The sequence below is a fragment of the Erigeron canadensis genome, chromosome 8 (assembly GCF_010389155.1).
Source record: "Erigeron canadensis isolate Cc75 chromosome 8, C_canadensis_v1, whole genome shotgun sequence".
NCBI lineage: Eukaryota > Viridiplantae > Streptophyta > Magnoliopsida > Asterales > Asteraceae > Erigeron > Erigeron canadensis.
This window is the reverse complement of record NC_057768.1, coordinates 8,568,766-8,589,315: the sequence shown is the minus strand read 5'-3', so window position 1 is coordinate 8,589,315 and position 20,550 is coordinate 8,568,766. Positions and strand designations below refer to the sequence as shown.

Genomic DNA, 20,550 nt, shown 5'->3' with positions numbered 1-20,550 from the left:
AAGTTGTCAACACTCGACCCCATCTATGTTTATCACTTGACACATAATAGATTTCCAAAGGTTAACAATTGTTTCACCTTCCAAAAAATGTCTTCCCAACATTAAACTCGAAGAGACAAGAAACTCTTTACATTGCTTACTTTTTCCAAACGGCTATAACAAAATGAAAACAATCCATCTCTCTCCATTTGTACAACTAACATCAATACACACATCAAACATTGCACTCTCTGATCTCCTCTTGTTCGACGGAACCAACAAAACACAAGAAAACCATCATTCAACTACCATTTTAAGCCCCACAACAAACTTTAGATTTCTTCCTTTGGGTTTCCTCTGTCTTTATTATTTCAATAGCTTATCTTTTTTCTTTTTTTCTTTCTTTCTTCTTCTTATTCTTTTTCAAGCATACATAACTTATGTACATAATTACATATATCTATATCTATGTATATATATATTGCTCGGGTTTGTCGGGTCAACCCGTGAAATTACAGGTTTTGGCCCGACAACCGAACCCGGAAAACCATTGCAATCGGGAACCGAGAACCGGCCCGTTTGGGCTTCGGGCTGGTCGGGTATGGGCGGGCACAGGCAGTTCAAGTCCCCATACGGGTTTTTGATTAAAAATCTCATCCCTAGTTGGAGGTTTTAGTTGATGGTTGATGGGCTTGGGTAATGATCGGAGGAGGTGGAGGTGCATTGTGTGAGGATGTGGTAGGTGAATCAATATGATTTGTAGAGAGTGAGGAGGTATTGGATGATTGTTGTTGAGTGGTTGATGGGGAAGGTGAAGAAGATGGTGTTGCAGAGTTGAGAGTATTGGAATTGACAGGATTAGGAAATGTGAGGGGTGTTGGAAAAGAGACAGATGGAATATAACCAGTTGTGGGTGTTTGTGTATTGATAGGTGTTGTTTTTGGAGTTTTGGTTTTGAAGGGAAATGAAGATTCATCAAAAAAGAACATTTATGCTGATGAAGGGTTTGTGTGTGTCAAGATCATATGAAAGGTAGCCCTTTTGATTGTGTGGATGTCCAAGTAGGACACACGGTTTAGATCTTGGTGCAGATGTGTCATCTGAATGTACTTAGGCATATGCTTGACATCCAATGATCTTGAGATGAGTTAAGGAAGGTATTTTGTTAACGGGATTTCAAAAGGACTTTTGTTTGGTGAAATGGATGAAGGAAGTCTGTTAATGAGATATGTAGTTGTTAAAATACAGTACCCCCATAGATGTTTTGGAAAGTTAGCTTAGAATTGAATGGATCTGGCCATGTCTAATAGTTGTCTATGTTTCCTTTCCACTCTAGCATTCTGCTATGGAGTGTAGGGGCTAGTGGTTTGATGTAAAATGCCAGCATCTTGAAAGAATGTGGATAAAGAATTGTTTATGAATTCTAGACCATTGTCACTTCTCACTGTTTTGATTGATTTTTAGAAATGATTCTGTATAAATGATTAAAAAAAATTGACAGTGGAGGTAACATGTGATTTGAAGGCTAAAAGATAGGTCCATGTGGCCCTTGAATGAGCATCCACAATTGTAAGAAAGTAAGTACATTTATTGATTGTTGGGTGCCTATAAAGACCCCATACATCCATATGAACAAGATCAAACATACATTTTGCATGAGATTTTACATTTTGTTAAAGGACACTCAGAACATTTATTTACAGAATCACACGAACTGAAAGATGGTATGGATTTGATATGTTTAATGACTGGAAAGGAGGAGTGACCCAGTCTTGCATGCCATAAGCTTGATCCACTAGTTGATGCCAGAATGGTTGGTTTGTGAGGAGTAGTGACTTGAGATTGAGCGGGTATAATGTAGAGTCCACCACAGAGTTTTCCATGAGTTGTGAAGCCTTTAAGGTCCTCAAATATGCAGTTGTTAGCAGTGAAAATGACTGCAGAATGTGTCGAATTTAGGACCTTACTTACGGAAATGAGATTGTAGGTGAAGGTTGGGTTGTATAAGACTTCTTGGAGTGTAAGATTATCATTAATATAGACAGATCCAACAAAATTTACAAGAACACTAGTATCATTTGGTATTGTGACATAAATGGGTTTGGGTAATTTCCTCACATTGTGCATTAGTGAAAGTAAAGTGCATATATTGTCAGTTGCCCCACTATCAACTATCCAAGTCCCTAAAAGAACAGAAATGAAAACTGCAAGAACAAGTCTTATACCTTCCATTTATGCCAAGAGAAGGTCATTTGTGGTCATTGCTCCATTCTTGTTTTTCAGCATCAATAACACTTGATTGAGTTGATTTTGAAGCTGATCTATCCTTGCATTTGTCACTGCATCAGAAGTCTGAAAATAGGTGTCTTCTTTTGTCATTGCTGCTACCAAGTTGATTGTTTTCCCTTTGTTGTAATATGCAGGTTGTCGTTTGGGGGGAGCAGATTTCAGTGGAAGTTTGTTGTGCAGAGGATGACCTATGGGATAGCCAACAATCCTATAACACTCAGTCTTCTAGTGACCTTCTCTATTGCAGATTGAGCAAATAAACCATGGCTTGAAATTACTCCTTCTTTCTCCTCCTTGAGTGTTTACCCTTAGTTGTGGATTCTTTATCCTTTACTGGTTGTATTATGGCATGTTTGTAACCATTGAGTTGAATGTAGTTTGCGTTGTGAGGTGTGGTGGTTTGTGAGCAAGTCTTTCTTCTCTTCTTGTCTTAGCATTGAATAAGCTTTGTTAGTTTGTGGTAGTGATTGCATTAGTAGGATCGGCCATCTGACATTAGTATAGTTTTAATCCAATCCCATTAGAAACTAAATAAGCCTCTTCCTCTGGTCCCTATCTCCATTTGTCATTATCACAAGTGCATTTGCAGGTGCAAGCATGTGGAGCCTCCAAGGCATCCAATTTATCCCATAAGCTCTTTAGTTTGTGATACTAAACTTCTATTATGGAGTTTCCTTGTTTCAGCTCAACAATTTCATTACTCGATTGATAAATCCTATGTCCATTTAGTTGTTCGTAGTGTTCTTTCAATTCTTTCCACAATGCAGCAACATTATCCATAAAACTCAAACTATTTCCAATTTCTTCAGATCAGTATTTAGAATCCAAGAAATGAGCATATCATTTGCTCTTTCCAAATGTGGCCTTATAACAGAATCAACAGCAGGTATTTCTTATTCCCCATTCATAATTTTCAATTTGTTCTTAGCACTTAAAGAAATTGATAGAGATCTCTTCCAAGAACTAAAATTTTCAGATCCTAATAGCTTTTTAGTGATTAGAATTAGACCTGGATGATCAGTAGGATGAAAGTAGAGAGGATGACTTGTTGAATTCACATCAGTAGTGTTGACTTCCATTGTTGTAATGGTAGTTGCTTCAGCTTATGGCATCTTTGATTCTCTTTCTCAATTTAGGTTAAAATTTCTACAATTTGTTGGTAAAATCTTTTGAAATTGAATGATTTGTTTGTAAATTTTCTGAATTAGGTTAGCATTTGTGAATTTTGTTGATGAATTTCTGAAATTTAGTGATTTTAATGGTGGATTCTGCTGAACTTTGTGTTCTTGGGCAGCTTTAGTGGCGGATTTGTGGTAGAATGATGGCGAAGTGATGGCGGTTATGATGATCTATGGCGGAGTGATGGCGGTTATGATCAGAAATTTCTCTGATACCATATTGAAAATTATAGAGAGCATTTTGGGGATTTATTTTGTGTTGAATGAAACTAATTTAATTACAAAGTGAGAGTATCAGTATTTATATACCTCCTAACCTATACATATAAAATCTATATCTATTTATCTTCTAATTAACTCTCTAACAAAATTCTGTTATAATTACATCAAATTACACAGGTGTATATATCTGTTGTGTAGCATACGTGTACTACTTAACTTCTTTATAAGTTGATGAGCTTGATGTGTTGATATGATTTGATTTGTTCTTTGTGTCTCATTACATCACATCCATGATATTATTATACTAACATTCCTAAGAATACCCAAGTTGTCAAAATGATTGGTGTCTAAAATTCATGGATTCTAATATTACAAATATATATATATATATATAAGGCTATATGTGTATTATATGATATGTGTATTGAAATAGAACCAATCAAAATAAGTTGAAAGAATCATAACGCATGAAAAGAAAACTAAACATTTGAATGATTGATGCCATGTGCAAGGAAAACAATAAACGTAGATCAAGGGAATCTATTAACCAAATATTGCTAGACATAATTTTTGGTGTCTTTAAAAATGGCTTTTTCCAGGTAATCCAGAATCTTTTGGGTGATCACCCACAAGATTTCACTTGTTTCACTTGACTTTTTCAAGAGATTAACTTTAATGGTTTACGGCAGATCCTACTTGTGTAGGACAAGTAATTAAAGTGTTGGTGCTAAAAAGAGGGCACATCTTGATGACATGTACTCAAAAAGCCATGTAAACAACTGAACATGGTAATTGGTACATGATGTCTCTAAGATTTTCTTAAAGTCAAAATTAAAAAAAAAAACATTTAGTTATAGATAGACACATTTTATCGATGGAAGTCTTTCTATCCTCAGGTAGATGAGATGTATGACCGTCTACTTCACATCCCTCTCATACCCGCATTTGGAGGGGTTGGAAATTGTTGTTGTGATAGACGTACAATTGTACAAAATAAATATAAGTAGTTCACCTTACTTCACTACACAGTGCACAAGTATGTGAAACATAAACCTGTTTTATATATAACCAATACTTCTTTTGTGCAATCACTTTATAGTGAAAACAATAGCATCATGATGCAGCAAATTTTGTACAGTACTCTCGACGTATGGACCGTGTATGGTCCCTCCAATCAAATCACCAAAGGTCTGTTTTCCAAAAATGCAAACTATAACAACTAAAAAAGAGTTTTGTGAGTCATGTAATGCCCGGGTTCATAATGTATTGTAATAACAAATCAACAAATTCCCAATTTAGAGATAATTTTATTGATATAAGAATGAAACTTTGGATATACCAAAAGAATGAATGGCATACAAGAATGAGAAGATGAATACAATTGGCAATTGTAATATTTGTTTTACAGAATAACTATAGGTTACAATATATCTCATGTACACTCCACAACAACAATAAACATATATGTGTAACAAGCAAATTAAAAAAAAAAAAACCAAAATTGAAAGGAACAAACCTAAACTATTTAACATATAAATGATAAGCTTATGATATAATTCTAATGAAAACCCCGTGATCCTCGAGATTGATAGAGTTCCAACCTACCTTTGGAGTTCTGTAAAAGAGACTCCACGGCTTCATCTTGGATAAACAGAGATTGTTTCGATGCCCATTCAACAACGGTAAGCACCTCAGCTTGCGCAAGATCTTCACTATCTGGCACGTGCAGAGCAATGTAGCATAGCAGCACCAAAGTAGCGGGCTGAACCATTTGTTCACCAAAGTAGACCAACTGAATCAAATGTTTGGCACCTCCAGCACTGATAATCGCTTTGGAATGGTCAAGGTGGAGATAGTTTTCTGAGCAGGCGAACTTGGTCAATGCAACGGCTGCTGCTTTTGTAATCTCTGGTTCTCGTTCATCAAGAAGTTGAACCAATGGTTGAATCATCTGAGACTCAGTGGCACGGAAAGTTCTTGCCAAGTTTCCAATCGCGTTAACACATGGAAGCAGGAGCTTCGAGTCTGCTTTTTCTATAATTTTAAGTAATTGTTCAATAACAGCTTTGCAAGCAGGTGCATTTGGTTTGAAAGCAGAACGTCTCAGCTCAGAATCTTGTTCTGCCACACTAGTAATTTCCATAAGCGCCATAGCTGAATTATACTGCACATCTTCAGGACCTTTCTCCAACAAGACAGCAAAACATAACAAAGCTCTTGATTCAGTAATACTCTTACAAATGGCTGAATTCCCACTAGCCAAATGCCATAGTGCTCTAGCAGCCATAGCCTTCATATAAGCTTTTGTTGCAGGATCTTCTAATTCCCTCCCTTTATGTAAACTATGAGCAGTTAATGATACATTCGTATAATGATGATGATTCTGCTTCTTCACAACATTCTCACTTTTTTGACTTAGGTTCGTATTCGCTGCCATTCCATTACTACCTTGACTAACAGGAACCTTAGTTTGGTTTTTCATAGCCATAGTACTAGCAACAACACTATGCATCCTAAACGGTTGCTGACTATCCGTACTAGTCCCGCCAGGATGCGCAACTCTATTCTTATCATCATCATAATTCTGATTAACCACACCCTTATTACTTTGATTCACATTATTACCAGTACTACTATTATTACCATTAGTATTATTATTACTAGCTAAAACAACAGCATGAATAGAAGTCGGTTTATTACTAGTAATAGCATACTTACTATGTTCTTCAACCGTCTCAAACGCGAGATGCCCAACTAACAACCTCACAATATTATGTTGAGCAAATAAATCCTGACATTTCGGATAATGTGCAACTAACTCAGAAACAGCCCAAGCCACAACACCTTGTACTTTCATAGGCCCTTCTTTTAAAATCTTAACAAAAACAGAACACACCCCAGAATGTATCATATGTTCCACACTTTCAGGATCTCGCCCCAACAGCCCAATAGCCAATGCAGCATTTTCTTGACCTTCCATTTTGCCTTCTTTTGCTAACTTTAAAAGCGGATTAACCCCGCCTTCTTCAATAATCAACTTTCCATATCTATCATTATCTCTTGCTAAAGAAACAAGTGATGCAGCAGCGTCACTTCTATCATCTAATGACCCTGTATACAAAATCGCAATCTGTTCCCAAATTAAACACAAAATCGGCTCATTCGCAGCAATCGGGGGAAGACCCAAATACTCATCTGTCGAATTATTCGGTGCAGACACACGTAACAACCAAGAAACATCACCAATTGAATTTTCAAGCTGGGCAGACATTTTTCGAAAACCGGCAGCTGGGATTATAGTAAAAACACGTTTTATAACACCATTGTTACGACATTTAAGTACTAAAGAAAGTGCTTTGTCGAGAACTTGTTCGGTGTCATCAATTATACGTTTTGTGGGTCGTTCATAAAGATCGCTACTGGCTCGAGCCGCTTGGCGTAAAAGGCCAGCTAACTTTTCGGTTTTTGATTTGAGTTCGGCGCAATCTTGTTTGTTGATTACGGCTTCATCTGATGTTTTGATGACTTGATCTGCTAACTGAATGGGTCGGGCTAAGATCTGTTTGACTATATCTGCCATAACAGATGGTACCCAGTTGAGTTGAGTGAGTCAATGGTGAGGTTGAGATTCCGGTGACGGAGATCGGGAAATTTGGATGGGTGGATTTGGTTATTTTTTGTGGGAATCTATGTATATGTGTGTATATATATGAGGAAGAGGTGGAGAAGGAATTAAAAATGGAGTAGTTGATGTCAGAGGCTTCCAAGACGACTCGAAGAAGTAAAAAGTTATTAGTATTAGGTTAAAATTTAAGCCTTGTCAAATGATGTCTTTTTCAGTTTTGTTTAGTAGTGGTGTTAAATACACACTAAATTGAACCCAAAAAAAGCCAAGATAGGATTGTGATAAAAAACCAACTTGAATATATTTTACATTTTATATTAGTTATTATTAACTAGGTAGACCAATTAAGCTATTCGACTCACTAATATAACTTAACTTATTTGATCTGAAATAACCCATCAAATCATAACTCATATGACTTGTTTAACCTATAATCAATCCGCCAACCCATCCAACTTATTTGCTCAGGTTGATAGGTTAACAGGTTTCGAATTGAGCTTTCCAACTTGTTTTTACTATTTAAAGATTGAAAAACAATATCTTTATATCATATCTCATTTTTTCTTTCGTTTTCTTATCAAAACAAACTCAAAAATACGTATAGATTACATTATTAAAAACAAATATTGATGCAACATACAAAATCCCTACACATATATGGAATTGAAAAGGTTATAAATAGACAATACTCCATCCGTCCCATTTTAATTGTCCTATTTTGACTGGTCAACTTTTTTTCTTCCGACTTGACCGTAAATATCTTTGTTTGTATTATATATTAGTTGATGAAAGTTATATCAATGAAAAATACATTTAAAACTCAATCAATTCATATATGTTACATCAAATTTTATATAACACAAACAAAAATATTTACGGTCAAAGTTGAAAGCAAAAGACTCAAAAATTCAAACGTGGACACTTAATATGGGACGGAGGGAGTATTATATTATATATTAATTATCATTTTAAAATTTCTTAAAATTTATTAGTATACTTGTGTAACCCAAAGTTTTCTTAACGGACAATGAAACAACAAGTGTGCATATTATACATACAATTATATAAAGCGTCCATTGTTCTAGATGATAAAAACTTATTGTAGATTTGTCACTCCCCTTTCTTAATGGATCTATATATTTTGTTATGTTCATGATTTGATGTGAAAATTTCGAACAGTATCCAACTTTCATATTTTTAGACTTATATATCACCCATTTAATTTGATACTCAATTCACAAGTTGAATGTGTATATGAACCAAGAAAACAATATAAGTGTTTAAATCAAATTATTGCAATTAAGTTTAAAACTGTTGGTTTAATTAGATACAATGTACAAAACCATCAATTAGAAATTAGATACATTATTTATTAACTATTATTAAGTGACAAAGGTAAATTTCATCATTTCATATATAGGCCACCCAATAGGCAATGGAGTCGACCTACTATACTAGATTAAGTGGGCTTCTTCGTGCGCTATCTAAAACCTATTTAACATTCAGTATATTTTGAATTAAATATCATATATCGACTAGAACGCTACAATGATACCGCGCAATATGACGACGACGGCAAACGGCCATTTGGTGATGGCGGCGACTGTTGGTGATGGCGGTGTCGAATAGCGTAGCTATGTAGGTAATTATGTGTGTGCATATGTTCTAAGTATTAAGGCATAATTAATGTAAATAGATAATGAGTGTAATTTAAACAAATCCCTTGTCCCAAATGAGTATCTTTTAACAGAGAGAAAATAACTTTTAGGAGAGAGTAAAGAGGCATGCATGGGTGTAGAGCCAAAGATAGCATTTTAACAAAAATTAAGTAAATGGGTCAATAAAAAGATGTCATGTGGTTGTAAATTTTTTTGCCAAAATCTACCAAAAAGAGCCAAATATGAGGGTGCAGTGGCTAGTTTGGTGCCATTGGCATGTGGCTATATCTATCTATCTATAATCAATAAAATAATAATAATAATACTAATACTAATATATATAGTATCCAATAAGAACATGGCATGTTTGCCTTGATGCACGCAAAACCCATAAACAATTAATATATATAGCATCCAACGTTTACTAGCATCGGTCAAAACTAGTCGATCCAACTTACTGATGTAACTTGCCAAAACTAGTCGATGCATATGCTATAACCTTGGCAAAGAGCCGATGCTAGCCGATCCATTTTGATAAAACTTGCCGACTACACCTTTGTCCCTAAGAGTATAAATTAACGAGATTTTTTTTGTTCAAATTCTTGTTGATAGTGAGTTCTTTTTTACTTAGATATACATGACCTAATTGAGATATTTTGTGACTGTGTTCGGCCATTTCTCTAATCATCTCCAAGAAGTTAACCTAGGGAGCATGGACGGAACTATTAAGGGGCGAAGGGGGTGTTAGCCCCTCCAAAATTGTCTAGTTTTACTAAGGAGTTTATCTAATTCATTTTAAAAGTTATATAAATATTATAGTTTAGCCGTATTAAAGTTTTACATTGCTTACCAAGGATAAATATTGTTTGACTTGCTCCATACGTGGGAAATGATCTATCTGTTTTACATTTATCTATTTATATTTAGTTTAAATGTTTTTAGTATATAATGAGTCTGAGTTACTACAATAAGCAAAAGCTTCATGCATTTTATGAGTATATCATGTTTTCTATATATTCATTTATAATTTTATATTATCTTTTCAGTGTTTACCTTGATTGTAATTCATAAAGTATTTTTTTACATGAAATATTAGTAATTAACTTATATATATACACATCATATTTTAAAACCATATAAAGATTTTAAAGTAATGTATCTAGATCAACTATATTTTATAAACAAAAATTATTATCATTAGTAATTTCTTAAAAAGATAGTTTATTTGTATGGTTTAAACTCTATCAACGAATATTAAAAACTTTAGGGTCGTTAAGTTGTATAGGAACTTTTAATTTATTTTTATGCCCATTTGTGTCTTTCGCATTCATATAGTGTGTTTTTTTTTTCCGCCCCTAATGAGTACGTTCAAGTTCCGTCACTGTTTGGGAGGTTTCAAAAGAGAGCTCATGTAAGAAAACCGGCTGTCTAACCACCGTACCATATTTTTTTTTTACAATAACCAAAGACCACCGTACCATATTGATGATAGTTTAGTTTTTTTTGAATTATACTTTTACTCTATGTTCCATATCATTTACTGTATATTTTTGAATAATATTTTTTTCTTTTGACTAACCCAAGACAATAAAGTTTTAGTTATAAAAAGGGTTCCAAATAGTCTGATCGCGACTAGATGGAACAAACTTATTCTTCGTAAAGTTAACATTCTTGCATGGTGGATTCTTCTTGATAGACTTCCTACCCGTTGTAATCTTGCTAAGAAGGATGTCGATATCCCTTCGGTTCTCTGCCCATTGTGTAGTGGTTCGGCTGAAACTCGCGACCATCTTTTTGGTGCGTGTGAGATTGCTTCTAATATTTGGCATTCGATATCTAAGTGGCTTCAAATTTCTTCCTTTTCAAGTTTTGGACCTACTGATAATCTGATATCATTGAGTTTGTTGATAATATGCAACTTTCTTGAGAGAAAAAACATCTCATCGAAGCTATTATGTATTGTGCTTGGTGGTCGATATGGAAATTCCGAAATGACGAGGTCTTCAAATATGGAAATCATCGTAAGGAGCTGCTTATGGATTTAATTATCTCGCAATCTTTCATGTGGATTGCTAACAGGAGTAAAAAGAGGCGTTTTACTTAGCTGGAGTGGCTTACTGGTCTTCTTTGTTTAATTTAGTCGTTAGCGTTCCTTGGGACTTATTTGGGATTACATCAAAAACACAACAGGGTGAAAACCGGTGGCTCGACCCCTGTTTTGTGAGGGTTTTTCTCGTAACTTGGGCTATCTATAAGTGGTGCGAGTTTTTTTGACCCTTTTTGTAATCCTCGCAGTTCAAATCTCAAGAAGTATCTAGGGTCGTGTATCGATTGTGTATCGATTGATTCTAGATAATGTACTCGTAAATAATCTTTGTATTCGGGTGGTCTAGTAATTTGCTGGACTCCTTTTTGTTAATTTAATATATATATTGCTGTTAAAAAAAAAAAAAGTTTCCAAGATTAAAATTTGCTCGGGCATATTCTAAATTTTTTTCCCAGACGTACTATTGGTTGAACAGGCCACTTTAACGTTTGCCAAACTACTTGGTAAATCGGTCCAATAACCATAACCATTGGATATTGATTTGTTGGGCACTTGGGCCTATGATAGCCGTCAAAAGAGATTGAATTATCGGGCCAACTGTAGCCCAAAGTCTATTAGATTTTATACCAAATGTTTTATGCAACCGGCTGGTTCGGCACAATAAATCCTTTTTTTTTAATCAAATGAAGTCAGTCACAGTGATAAACGAATGACATTAAACTTCTCGTTTCGAAACAGTTATATCGAAACATTAAAGTAAATGAATACCTATATATTTTGATGTGTCATTAGTTTGTATATCACATATTGATTTAATTTTTGGTTGTCTTAACAAAAGTTATTATTTCTATAGCATATGGGTTATATAGTTATATATTTTTTCGTTTATCTATCACTATTTTTGTGCGTTTGACAGCCTTGACAAATCTGAGTGAATGAAGACAAGAGGTCTTAACCGTTCCAAGTATATAAATCTTTTATGTTTACAAGGGCGAAGGGTGTTCTTTACCAATTGGTAATGAATTGGTTAGGACTCGACCAATAACATGTCAGGCACATAGGTTGCCGAAACCAAACTAAAAGCATACCAAAAACAAAGGTATTCTTACTAATTTCATTCCAACGCCTTTTTTTCTGTTAAATTAACTGAGCTCAGAATTTAGGGTCAAAAAATTGAAATCGTCATTGCTGTCAATCGTAATATAATAGGTATATAGTGATAATACAAAAATAAATGTTCCACTATCGTGCCATCTTTTATCCATTGCTAATGTTGTTATCAAATTTCATTTTTGATTGTTCTAACTCAAATATATATATATATTTGGAAGTATGTATATTATTTCTATATGTGGTTCAGATGTTATAGCCTACGTCAAGTGGTCCATACATACTAGACCTTAAACTAGTCGTTTAAAGACATTATATAAGAGCATGGTACCCGCGCAATGCGGCGACAGTGGTGGAGAAGGCAGTTTTAGTGGTGTCGGTGATTGTACTATTAGTAGTGGTGTAGGTTGATGTAATTGTGATAGTGAAAATTTTTAAAAGATAAGAGTTTAAAGTGTTAATTATTAAAATAAAGGTTTAAAGCGTACATTATAATTCATTAAGGGCAAAACATAAAAAGTCAAGGGTAATTTCGATAAATCAAAGGTAGAATTACCTAAAATAAAAAGAGATCATTTTTTTTATAAGAAAGTAAAAATAAAGATAATAGGTTTTGTTGACCATTAACTGGTTAAGTAAGACTTTTCAAAAGCCATCATATGATAATGCGCAAACCCTCCCCGCAATAATGCATCGAAATTAAATAGTTATTTTAAGGTTTTTTTTTTTATTTTCGATTATATGTATATATGGTTTTGAATGATTTGTTTAAGCAATTGTTAAGAATGCTGTAGGAAATCATCAACTCTTTATATTCTTTTCATAATTAAGAAAAATTAGAAAGAAAGAGTGAACGTTTCCGTACTTATTGAAAACGTTTAATATGTCCATCAATTTAGTTTTATAATAACAAACACATCATTGTAAGTACATATTAGTTCAGTTTGTGTAATATACTTTTCAAAAAGATTCATTTTGTATCATATACAGAGTTTTTTTTTCTTTTTCGGACATATAATACTGTACTATTACACAACTAGTTTACTATGTGTAATGTTCAATAAAAAAAAAAAATTCATTTTGTGTAATGTGGATATTCTAACAAAGAAACTTATAAAAAACCTTTCAAAAAGTGTTTCAAATTTGACGGTGTATATAAAGTTTGGAAGGGAAGAACATACGATGCGTTAGATGCTCGCAGAAAGTCCTACTCGCTTTGCAAGCACATTAATTTCAAGAACTCACTTATTTTGCAAGTCCAGAGTCAAAGCAGGTGAGCCTATGTAGCCACTACATTGCCTTTTTTTAAAGAATCAAGAATAAAACATGTGACCTCCATAGAGTTTCACCAATTTGGGAACACATTCTTAACCAATGAACCACTAACCTAATAGGTTTTTATTTTTATTTGTTTTATTAAAAATAAAATTTTGGTTGAGTTGTAAATGGTCTAATTAAAAGGTTGGATGGTCGTAGGTTTTTGAGTATGGATGGATGCATCGATTAAATGACTGAATTACTTTTTAAAAGTCTATATTAATTAAGTCAATAAAGTTTCTTTGTTTATTAAGTTACAAAACAAACACTTTGTAGTTATTAACTTAATGGATTAAATATTTTCCATTAAGTTTCAAATGAACAGACCAATCATGTCGCTATTATTTTGATACATAATGGATTAATCTTTTATATGTGAATTTATTTATATATATATTTTTTTCATATTTCCGTTACTTTTTTTACATCCATGTTTAACTTAACAGCAAAAGGCTCGAAGTTGGGTCTTTTTCTTCTACGACCCTTCTCTATTACAAGTTTACAACTAAACGAGCATTAACTTCTCGCTTCTATTTGTGACAGAAAAAATTGTGTCATAAATTTCTTGTTTCTATCTGAAATGGTCAGAAAATTATGCTATATATGGATGCTAGATAGTGAGTGGTGAGTATGTCATTTTCTTCTTATCTTACATATTAGTTATATATCAATGAATTCTTTACACATTCATTATAGTCTAGTTTGGAAGCTGGGGAATCAATGTGGAGGAAATTAAATACTCATAGTTGTTCTATACAGAGATGGGGAAAAAAAAAAAAACTTGCATCCGAATGGGAAATTGAAACCCGGTATTCTTAGGCGGGGTTCGTGTCCGAATATGCGGGTTTATGGCCAAGTATTTTGTTTTAAACTTTTTTTTCAAGTTCGGGTTGGGAGACAATTTTTATGAAAACAGGGTTGTAAAACTGGAATTTCCGGTCTGTATACCCAAAACTCGATCAGAACTGATATACTCGTCTCGTATATATTACATTACTAGCTATTTTACCTTTAAAGAATTCATAAAAGATGCTTTCTAGCAATTGAAAGTCTTGGATCCACCCACGACCCTTCCTCAAACATTCATTACAATGATTATTACTTTAGTGCTATTAAGTCGAGTCATTATCTCATGTAATTGAGCCTCTAATTTGCCTCGACTTGTTTGCATCACCACATGCATCCAAAGGCAGAATTCAGACAATTCTATACCGGAAATATCATAATCAAACCATTAGGCTTAATTTGACTATAGATGTTGTCTGCAATACCGTTCGACTCATCTTGACCAATATTTTAATTTGATCTAGTGGACCATAATTGCTATTTGAATAAAATCGTCCGGCCCACAATCCACATACAGATATACTTCAAAATGCAGTACAGTACTAAGTACTGTAACTAATTAAGACAATTATGGATCAACCATTTGTCCTGCTCTTGATGTTTTTTTTAGCACATGCATTATGTTCAGCCTTTATTATGTCTCACTATATATGTTCTTCTCAAATAATATTCATTTTTTTTATATATATAAAATCATTAGGATACGTTTAAGAATAGTTCTTTACGATTTTATATGCATTTTAAACACTCACACATATAAATATATATACACTAGAGTTATGCATGCGCGATGCAACGGTGTAATGGATGCGCTAATGACGATGAAGAGTTTTGGTGACGCGCGGAGGTGGCGGCGATGTAATGGCGGCGGCGGTCGTGAGAACGGGTTGTGGTGACAGCAGTAACGAGTAGTCAAGGTTATTGATGTAATGTAATCAATATTGAAATTTAAGTTCAAGGTTGAAACTCAAAATGAGTTTTGTTTTATAATATAGTATAGATAGATATATATTTAATATATATATATATATAGGATTATAGGGTGGTTTTTCAGTGAGAACACCCTTAAAATGAGAACACGGTGAGAACACTTGAAATCATCATTTTGATGCCTTAAAAAGTCCATAAAACTTAGATAGTGTATAACTAATTATCATTATTTAAATGTTTAACAACATATATATCTGTCAAAATTTAAAAAAATCATTATTTTTGTTTTGTGTATCCATTTTGATAAATATGCATCCAAGATAAATGTACAAAACAAAAAGCATGATTTTTCTTGATTTTGACGGATTAATGTATTGTTAAACAGTTAAATAATTATAATTTGTTATATAGAGAATGTTATTTTAGGAAACCCAAAAATTAGAGGAACCTTCTCTAAATTAAAATTATTACTATATGATTGCTTACACATGTTCATATGACTATATAATTATTTATAAATGTTCATATAACTATCTATATACATTTGATTATCACCAATTCCATGAAAACATTAATTTACAAAATACTTGCATACATATGATCGACATGCATACATTTGCTCATAGCACTATTCGTGCACTTGTGATCATAAAATTTATGTCTTCAAAAATTATAGTAGATGATAATTCATGTCTCTAAATAATTGTAAAGAATCACCATGTAAAAAATAATCAATGATTAAGCTTAATTTAAAAAGTTTGTAAAGGTTTTTACAATTTATGAGGTTACTAATAAAACTTTTCACTAGTTATATTTATGTTAGTTGTATGAACTTTTAGGGTATTCAAATGAAGTTCTAAATGTTCTTATTATAATCTTATTTTAAGGGGGTTTTTTTAAATGTATTTACTTACATTTTCTCATATGAGAGATAATGTAAACAGTAAAGAACAAAAATAAAATAAAAAAGCTTTGTGGCAAAGTCACATCGATGGTGTCTAAATTATAAATTATATTTGATGAAACCGATGGCAAGTAATATTTTGTTACTATTTTTTTATACATACCCCTCGAGATAAAACCTATCGAAATACCCTCTTTCAGTTATTGATTTGACCATCTTTTGGTTATTAACTTAGAGAATAAGCTATGCCAACCTCTCCAAAAACATACTATAGCCATGGACTAAAACCACTTGAACATGTGAGATTGTGAGACCGAGAATCAAGCCACCACCTTATTTTCCCTGACTCGCTAAAGATTACACGAGTCAAAGTACATGAACCAATTGACTTCTTTCTTTTTTTTGTATTCTTAGATTTGTATCGGTATCCAATTTAAGAAAATTTATTTATATATCTTATTTAAGAGACATAATTACATATTTATCTAAAATATAAATTTTTAATGCATAAATATAATGCTTCTAAAATATATTTTGGACAAATAGATAAAAAATAATGATAAACCAATGTGTTATCGGTATAGATGTATAGTGATTCAAAAGTGAGATGAGAGGTTCTCTATAGAGTTTCCAGATTAAAATAAACATTAACATTTAATTATTAATTGAGAAAAACTAAAATCTGATAATTAATTATTATTCAAAATAAATAAATATAATTAAACCGAAAAAAATGTAAAAGATTTATTTTATCAACCTATCAATTTCAATACTTAAACTTTTATCCATTTACCTTTTCAACTGTGTTTTGTTGGTATGCGAACTTCAAATTGTCGAAATCGCGTCACCTAAGCAATTTAATAATCATAAGAGTATCCTCTCTCATACCAATTTGTCTAAATTTGACTTGTGGTATTTTTCATTTCTAATTTTGACCGTTAGTATTTTTATTTATATAATATAATATTTATAAAAAGTTATATCGATAAAAAATATTTTTATAACTCAATCTATCTATATAATTTAATCGTGTATTGTATAAATACAAAGGAAAAAAAAATTTATAATCAAAATTGTGGAAAAAAAAACTTTAAAAATTAAAATAGCTGAGACATAAATATAATAGTAAAATTAGAAAGTTCAATATGTCAAGATTTTATACAATAACAAGATGAAAAGGGATTCCCTCAATAGCCTTATATCATACATCAAAATTTGATAGCACTAATACACTCTAATGATATAAATTTGATAGCACTAATACACTCTAATGATATAGTTAATATACAAGGGAAGTGATATTAATACCACAAATAGTGATTAATATACCACACTGTGCAACGTTTATAGCATACTGTACAAGTCAATAATATAGGAAATACATCAATTTTTTTGGTAAGAATACACTTCCCATATACAAAGTACACACTTCAAAATTTGATTCATAAGCCAAAATATAATATCTTTAAAAATTAGAATAACCTTATATCTATATGAATCTAACTTTTTTTTTAGCTGGGTGTAGGAATCATCTCCCATTTACTACCAACACTGGTCGGTTTCCCAATTCCGACCAGTGTAACCCTTGAATCCATTGTTCGAATTTGAGGGTCTATTACTCGAAAACGATTTCGATCTATTCATTAGTGTCAACCTACGATCATAAGCCACACGTTTATCCGGATCGGATAACGTGGAATAAGCCGAATGGATCTTAATGAATTCTTCCCCAGAACAATTTTTGACATCTGGGTGTGAAATTCTTGCCATCCGGCGATAAGCACTTTTTATTTCGGTTTCTGTTGCTCTGTTAGATATGCCAAGAATTTCATATAAAGAAGGTGGCGAATTAATGATGGACATGAACGATGGTGGTGAAATTGTGTCGGCAGTGGCGTAAACGGTGGCGGAGATTGGTGGTGATCGGAGATTTGGTGATGTCGGAGATAGAGTGGTGGGGGAAGAGTGGAACGGCGGCGGTGGGGGTGGGCGGAGACGGAGGGAATTGGGAGGAGATACGGTGGAGGAAAACATGTTGGAAATTTTTGTGTTTTGTATTAGTGGTTTGCTTGTTGTGTGTTTGTAGATGAAATGTAACATAGATGGATATATATATAAGCCCATGGTGTTTTGATTATTATATTTTAGAATTAAGAATACTGTACTTCGATATTTTAAATTACTTTATGGGTTTTATACAGTGGAGATATTTTTGGTTTGTTTTATTTTATTTGGATTTTGTTATGTCGAAATACGAACAAATGGGTAAACACCGTTCGGTTTGAGTTTGGCTAAAACCAACAAACAAACTCTACTTTTTGATTTTTTAAAAACCAGAAATCCGATTAATTTAGTTTTTTTTTTTTTTTGGGGGAAGGGGGGTTGTGGGTTTGGTTTCGTTTTAAATTTTCATTATAGTAATTTCAAAAATAAATTTTAAAACTTGTATAAAACCATCAAATGAGAATGTAACTTAAGTAAAGATGGAAGAAAAGATTTGTTTTTGATTTTTTTTAGCTTATTTTTTAGATTTTTTTTTTTACTAACTAATTCAATAAAAAAAATTCAAAGTATTTTCATAAATATTATTTTTTCAAAGAACATAGCCCGTAAACTAGACAAGACCTCTCAGTCTATGGCGGAGCCACGATGTCATTACCAATTACCTCTTATAACTTATCACCCTCTATGACCTATCACTCCCACCAGCTACCCCTTGTTAATATCTTTAAGGGTGATGCCCGTACCGTACTCTTATATGTATAACTCACTAACTCGGATTAAGAATTTCTTTTTTTAAAACTTTTTTATGGATTGAATTAAAAAAAAATTAGAATGAAAAAAAAGTATAAAAAAAAAACAAAAGTAAATAAAAAAAACAAACTAAAAAAATCAAAAACGAACCTATGCGCCTTTTTTCCTTTAATAACCTTGTATCTGGATCTATACCATATATATATATATAAGGTTGTCTGACACCTAAGCTTAAGTGTGGAACCCCTCACATACTGTTGAATTTTAATTAAATCACATGGCCACCATGAATTTTATGGACTAAAAAAATAATATGTGAGTATTTCACACCTAAATTTACATACCTAACAACCTTATATTCTGATATATATATATATATATATATATATATATATATAGAGAGAGAGAGAGAGAGGGGGGGGGGAAGATATACATGTTAAATTTACAATCAAATTGATTACATTGTCACATTACGTACAACAAACCAACTTTTATAAAAAAAAACACACACATATATGGGAAAAGTTAAGGTGGTCTTGTTAGGCACCTAAGTTGGGTGAAATCTCTCTCACATGTTAATTTTTTAATCCATAAATATATAATGAATAAATAATGGGTCCCCATGTTTTTTATGGATTAAAAAATTAGCATGTGAGAGGATTTCACCCAATTTAGGTACCTAACAGCACCACCTTCACATCCCTCTATATATTATATATATACTAAAAACCTATGTACATGTACAAGTACTTTATGCGTAGAATGTACAAGCATTTAAAGCACATACTAATTTTAACCAAATTTCGTTCTAACCCCTTAAATTTAAACCAAATTTCGTTTTAACCCCCTAAAATTTTTATTTTTTAACTTTTACCCCATATTAAAGTTTCGCTTTCATTTTCCTGACACTAAACTTTTAAATTTTCATGTTTTCATCAAACAACTCTCACAGAGTTACGATTTTACTTTTAAACATTTGGTTTTTGATAATTTTCACTTGTCTTTTTATACATATAGCGTTTTCATTATATAATAACTTTTATCAGCATTTACGTCTTACGTTCATGTGACATTTAAAACATTAATATAGTTATTGTTCATGTTTTTATACATCTTAATATTCTTTACACTATTTTTATTGTATTGATACATGTTTAATTGTTGTTTTAATGAAAGTTTTCATCTTTTAACTTGTATCCCACATCAAAATTTTCGTTTTTAATTTTATTGACACTAAACTTTTGGGTTCTCAGGTTTTCATCATACAATTTGTACACTGTTATGGTTTTACTTGTAAAAATTTAGTTTTTGATTATTTTCTTCCGTTTTTATACATATATATAACGTTTTTAATATATAATAATTTCCATCATGCTTACGTCTTACTGTTATGAAACATTTAAATCATTAATATAGTTATTATTTGTGTTCTTATACGACTTATTATTCCTTTACAATATTTTTAATGTTATTGCTAGATGGTTACTTGTAACTTTTAAAGTTTGGGTTCGAATATTTGACATAAATTTGCTAAAACTTTATTGTATACCCTCCGTTTTCTCAGGGCCCGCACTTTCTCACTCAACTCACTCAGACGCTCGCCAAAAACATACCTCGCGGCAACGCGCGGGGTCAACAACTAGTAATATATATATATATATATATAGAAAATATAATATTATAATTATAAA

At 32.4% G+C, this 20,550-nt stretch overlaps 2 protein-coding genes across 2 annotated transcripts; both read right to left on the bottom strand.

The window, feature by feature from the left end:
• Window positions 1-5,024: 5,024 nt before the first annotated feature.
• On the bottom strand, window positions 5,025-7,430 carry LOC122579007. Its single transcript, XM_043751086.1, has one exon. The coding sequence runs from the start codon at window positions 7,246-7,248 to the stop codon at window positions 5,227-5,229; it is 2,022 nt and encodes a 673-aa protein (XP_043607021.1). The 5' UTR covers window positions 7,249-7,430; the 3' UTR covers window positions 5,025-5,226.
• A 9,971-nt stretch (window positions 7,431-17,401) lies between these two features.
• Window positions 17,402-18,201, bottom strand: LOC122578899 (chaperone protein dnaJ 11, chloroplastic-like). The gene has a single exon (XM_043750948.1). The coding sequence runs from the start codon at window positions 18,137-18,139 to the stop codon at window positions 17,648-17,650; it is 492 nt and encodes a 163-aa protein (XP_043606883.1). The 5' UTR covers window positions 18,140-18,201; the 3' UTR covers window positions 17,402-17,647.
• Between the last annotated feature and the right edge of the window lie 2,349 nt (window positions 18,202-20,550).